This window comes from Elephantulus edwardii, unplaced genomic scaffold, assembly GCF_000299155.1.
Source record: "Elephantulus edwardii isolate Elephantulus edwardi_28Jun2011 unplaced genomic scaffold, EleEdw1.0 scaffold00398, whole genome shotgun sequence".
Lineage (NCBI taxonomy): Eukaryota > Metazoa > Chordata > Mammalia > Macroscelidea > Macroscelididae > Elephantulus > Elephantulus edwardii.
In genome coordinates, this window is record NW_006400148.1 from 904670 (window position 1) to 910669 (window position 6000).

Sequence of the window (6000 nt, forward strand, 5' to 3'; positions counted from 1 at the left end):
TCTATAATATGTTCATTTTCTGTATGGGGATTCACAGAATTCTTTTATAATTTTATTGGTACTTGGAACTTGCTTTTGACACTGCTTTTTAAAGATCAAGATGCTAATAGTCAAAATTTAATGTATGTGCACCAAATTGAAAGAAGAATCAAGAAAGGAGAAAGATATTTTTCATGGCTCTTACATTTTTCAATAAGTATTGAAATACTTACTGCTATTAACTCTTGATCTAGTAACATTGATCTGAAAATGTGAATAAATTTTTTATTCAACCATTATGCCTGTAAAGCATCTGTAAAAGTTTATTCATTATTCATACTTTTAAATTGCTATATTTAAAATATACTTTAAGATATTTTTATGAAAGATAGATTTTTTTTTCTTTACACAGGGAACAACCTATGAGGATGAAATGAATAATATTAAGAATATTATTACAAAAATAAATGAAATAATGGCTCATAATTCACCAGTCTTGATTATTCAGAAATGGATTCGTGGCTTCTTAGTTAGGAAAAAATGGAGGTAAATTTTATTTTCTCTGCTATGTATAACAAAATAAAATTAAATGAAAATAAGGATAAGGAGACAATTCTTTTTCAATATTTTTTATCTTATGTCAAAATAGTATTTTGTAAACTGATGTAGTTTTAATGAAAATATCACAGTATATGTAGGAATGTATGTTTTCATATTCCGAAAACTTAAGAATTTAAAATATTAAATTTTATTTTAAATTTACCATGTGGATAAGAATCAATAAAAATTTATTAAATCATTGTTTAGAGAAATCTCCGATATTCATGAACTTAAAAATATTAGTAGAAACACATATTTAATTTCTTTCATGTAATAGTTTATTATAATTGAAATACATGACATGAAATATATGATGCTATGTAACAAAAATAAGAACTATGAAACATATATGTCATTTTATATTCCATCTGTGTAAGAGGATTTTTGTTGTAACATCTTTCACTAGATTGAACTTTACTATTGTTTATTAAGTTGCCTGATTTCCTTTAATTCCTAGCATTCTTTACCAGTGTATGACTTTTGCAAATAAAGGGAAATTATTCTAGGTAGAATCTCTCAATATTTTACATGGATGTGATAAAATAGGATCCTATACCATCAATTTATATATATTGTTGTAGTTGTTGTTATGTGCCATCGAGTTGCCTGCTACTCATAGTGACCCTGTGTACAACAGCCCTATACCCTTCTCTATTCTGTGCCAATCTCACTGTCTCCGACACACTTACCCCCATTACCCAGTCACTGAATCAATCCATCTCATTGAGAATCTTCCTCTACTGCACTGTCATTCCACCCTCCCATGTATGAAGCCCCTCTCCAAGAACTGGTCCCTTCTTGCAATATGTCTAAAGCATGTCAGAAAAAGCTTCAGAATCCTTGCCTCCAAGGAGCATCCTGGCTTCACCCTCTCCAGGACAAACCTGTTAATTTTCTTAGCAGTTCATGGCATATTCAATACTCTTTTCCAACTCCACAGCTCTAAGGCATCAATTCTCCTTCTATCATCCCTAGTCATTGTCCAGCTCTCTGATGCATAGGAAATGATGACAAAGATCATGGCCTGTATTAGGTGCACCTTAGTCTCCAGACTGATATCGTTGGTCATCAGTGCTTTAGAAATGTCTCTAACTGCAGACTTTCCCACTGCAATGCATCTTTTAATTTCCTGGCTGCTGGTTCAAAGGGTGCTGACTGTGGAGCCAAGCAAATTTAGCTGTGAACAATCTCAATCTCTTTGCTATGCATCATGATGCTGCCAATAGGCCCAGTTTTCTTGATATGGAGCCTCAATCCATACTGAAGGCTGCAGTCCTTGACCTTTCACAGAAAGCGCTTCAGGTCCTTCCACAGCAAGTGCTTCAGGTCCTCCTCAGTTTCAGCAAACAGGGTTGTGTCATCTACGTAATGATGATAACTCTTCCTCCAATCCTGATCCACATTTCTCCTATTAGAGCCCAGCCTCCCTGATAATCTGTTCTGTGTAAAGATTGAAAAAGTATGGAGATAGGGCACATTCCTGGTGGACTCCCTTCCCAATTTTGGACCATACGGTGTTTCCTTGCTCTGTTTTGATGACTGCCTCCTGGTTCAAGTATAGTTTTCACATTAACACAATCAAGTGTTCTGGAATTCCCATTCTTCATATATATATCTCATATCAAACACCAAATATATGAGAGAATAAACATTTTTATACACATACTTCCAAATACTATGTCATAAAATTACAAGCCAGATTTGTAATATTGAGTCTCTCTATGGGAAAAAATATTTAAAAAGTATTAAGATAGAATGGAAGGAATTAGCAGATATTAATTTGTTGTTGTGTTGTTGTTGGTTGCTATTTAGTCAAGTACAACTCATAGTGACTCTATGAACAAAAGACCTAATGCCTTGTCGTTTCTCCAAGTTCATAGAGTTTCCAGGGGCATGTGGTTTAGGAACTGGATGCCACTCCTGCTTCCAAACCTGTTTTGCAACTGGGAGCTCCACCAAAGACTGTCCATGTTGGGAAACCATTATGGTATTTGATACCCCAATGGCACAAGGCTTAGCATCATAGAGAACCCAGGTTACTTCATATAACACACTGACAAAGAGTAATGTGCAATGTGGAATAATTTTCCTCCAGATATAACATCACTAGTCTCACTTAGTATTGGTTAAGTGTAATCTAGTTGAATTTGACTCACAGTAAAGTTTGCACAAAAGACCTGCAATCTTTTCTGTAACTGGCATAATTCCTATAAGTTTATGGAGTATGTAGAATTTCCAGAGACATCTAGGTTAGGAAGTTGATGCCACTCCTGCTTCCCACCATTCATTCTGGAAGCTTATCCAATCATTGTACATAATGGGTAATCATTATTGTATTTGACACAACTATGGAACAGTGTTCAGCCTCACAGCAACTCCAAGTTTTTTAGCACAGCAAATAGACAAATGATTGCTGTGCCTTTAAAGAATATTTTTTCTAAAATTAATAATTTTGGCCTGAGATTCCTACAGGATATTAATGCCACAGCCTCTATCAAGCCTCTACCCTTGGTCAAAGATAGTAATTTAGCATAAAAAAATAATTGGTAGACACTGAATTATTTCAGAAATTACCATATCAAAAGTTAATGATACTGAAGGAAGAAGCCTAGACTACACTAATATAGACTAAACTAATTATGGAGAAAGATTGAAACTATCAATGACTTCATCTTAATTAGATCTAAAATCAACACCCTTTGTACCAGCAGTCAGGAGATCAGGATACGTATTTCTCTGAAAATGTCTGCAATCATTGACCTCTCCAAATGACTGATGAACAGTGACATACTTTTGAGAACTAAGTGTGCTTGATTGAGTCCACGGTCTTTTCAATCACTAGCCATGCTTCTGCGAGTTGAATAATTAGTAAGGAAGGAGGAAAAATTAATACTTTTGAGTTTTGGTGTTGTAGAAGGGTACTAAACATACCTTTGTTCACCAAAAGAACAAACAGATATATCTTGGAAAAAGTGAAGCCAGAGTGCTCCTTGGAGAAAAAGAGAGCAAAGCTTCATCTCACGTACTTTGGATATATTGCTTAGGAGAGGCTTGCCCCTAAAAAAGGACATCGTTATTGGGCAGGTAGAGGGTTAGTGAAAAAGAGAGACATCCCTCAAGCAGATGGATTAAAACTGAGATGACGTGGATGGCACAGGCTAGAACAAGGTTCTGATCTATTGTTCATAGGGTCACTATGTTGGCACTAAACAACAACAGCAGCAACAACCAGGTGTCAACCCCAGTAGAAGGTGAGCAGTCTTGAGAAAGTAGATGGTTTTGAAAGTGAGGAAAATCCTTAATAAGATAAACTAATATAGTGACTGTCATAATGGGGTTAAGTACTGCAGTGACTATGAGGTTGGCAAAGGATCTTGTAGAGTTTTCATTTACTGTACACAGGGTAGCTGTGAGATGGGGCTCACTCAATGATGCTTATCAATAACTACAAAATTTCGGAGATAGAAATCAAATGTGGCTCTGAAATATATGTGCAAGGAAAAGAAATATGTAAAAAGGTAATGGGAAAATAAAGAGAGGGAGTTTGACTGAAATAAGATATAAAGAAAGAATATTTCCCCGTATTATCCTGCATATACTAATTCATAGTCTGAACAAGAGAGAAAAGAATGCGGCATGAGTAGCAAAACTGGCTATAATACAATTTCCACAACTTCTGAGAAGCATTTTGACATACTTTTCAAATCAAGGTCAATGGGAGCATTAGTGAATCCACCAAGAGGGAGCATTTCAAATGATCTCAAATTAAGAATGTGGAAAAACATCACAATATCGCAGGTAGTACATATTCATTTAAGTGTTTTTATCTTGTATGTTCCATTTAAATATAATATTTTATATGAAATAAATGCCTAATTGAAAGGCCTTTCATTTAGTTTAAGGAGCTCTAGTGCCATAGTATGAAAGTTGTTAGGCTGCTAACAAAAAGATCAACCATACAAATGTATCAGTGGCTCCTTTGTGAACGACGAGCAATTACCTGCCAAGATTTATAGGCTTAGAAACCCAACAGAAGGTCACTGAGTGAGAACCAGCTGGAAGGCAGAGTATTTGGTTTGGTTTGATTTGAACTTTAAGGAACTTGATGGTGTAACGGATTGCATATTGGGTTGTTAAATGAAAGATTGGTTTGAATTCACTAAGTAAGAGAGAAAGAAAGCAATCTTCTTTCATTCAGAATTGCATGGTTAGATACCCATGAGTTGCTATGATTAAAAATCAACTTTTTCTTCGTGGTTTAGTTAAACTCTCTGCTACTAATGATGGTTGTTCAAATTTACTAGCTGCTCTGAAGGTGAAACATGTGGAAATCTTCTGTAAAGATTTAAAACCTTAGAAAGGCTCTGGGCAATCTTTCTTTGTCTTAGGTGGGTTTCTTTGAATTGAAATCAACTTGATGGCTTTAAGACTGGGTTTTAGTTTAGGTTCCTAGAACTCAAGTTTTCTCTTTTAGAACCAAGACTTTTGATTATTCACGTAGCATAAGATTAAAGAACATGCTCATGGAAGCAATTCCTGTCTCTGGAGATGCAGGATATACAAGCACAATTCCAATGAATAAATTTTGAGGCAAGAAGTATCAACCATAAGAGTATTTATTACATCTATTTTATTGCCAGTGATTTTGAGCATTTTTTCATTTGTCTGTTGGCCGTCGAATATTTTCCTCTATTAAATTTTTTCTGACTTTTGCCCATTTTGTATTTATGTTATCAGTATTTTTCTTGTGGAAGTCCTGTAGGATTCTGTAAACTGTTAATATGAGACCATTGCCAAATCTTTGTTCCCAATCATTATGTTTTATTTTCACTTGCTGGAAAAGTATTTTTATGTATATAGGGATTTAGTCTTCAGAAGGTCCCATTCATCAATTTTATCCTCTCCATATTGAGCATTTCTGGCTGTATCTGGCAGGCTCTTTAAATAATAAGCTAGGCCATCTAAGCTTTATCCCAGTTTGTCTCTGAGGAACTTTATGATTTGGGGCCTTAGTCCCAGGTCTCTGATCCATCTTGAATTCGTTTCTGTGTATGGTATGAGATGTGGATCCTGTTTTAGCTTTCTGAAGGAAGCAGTCCAATCTTGCCAGCACCATTTGTTGAAAAGGTTGCTATTTCCTCATTTGATGGGTTTTATTTCCTTTTTGGTTTGTACATAGCCAAGAAGACAGATTCTCACCACTGGACCAATTGGCAGCATCAGAATGGATAGTGAAGAGATTGAGATTGTTCACAGCTTTAGTTTGCTTGGCTACACAGTCAACACTCTTGGCACCAGGAGCCAGGAAATTAAAAGGCGCGTTGCCATGGGAAAGTCTGCTGTTAGGGACCTCTCCAAAGTACTGAAAAGCAATGATGTCTCCCTGGAGACTAAGGTGTGTCTGATACAGGCCATGGTCTT

The 6000-nt window shown here is 35.6% G+C and overlaps 1 protein-coding gene across 1 annotated transcript in view; it reads left to right on the forward strand.

The window, feature by feature from the left end:
* Window positions 1-6000, forward strand: part of LRRIQ3 (leucine-rich repeats and IQ motif containing 3) — a 156120-nt gene that overhangs the window by 42516 nt on the left and 107604 nt on the right. Inside the window, 1 exon segment of the mRNA XM_006902370.1 lies at window positions 392-548. Coding sequence (XP_006902432.1) covers window positions 392-548 — 157 coding nt within the window.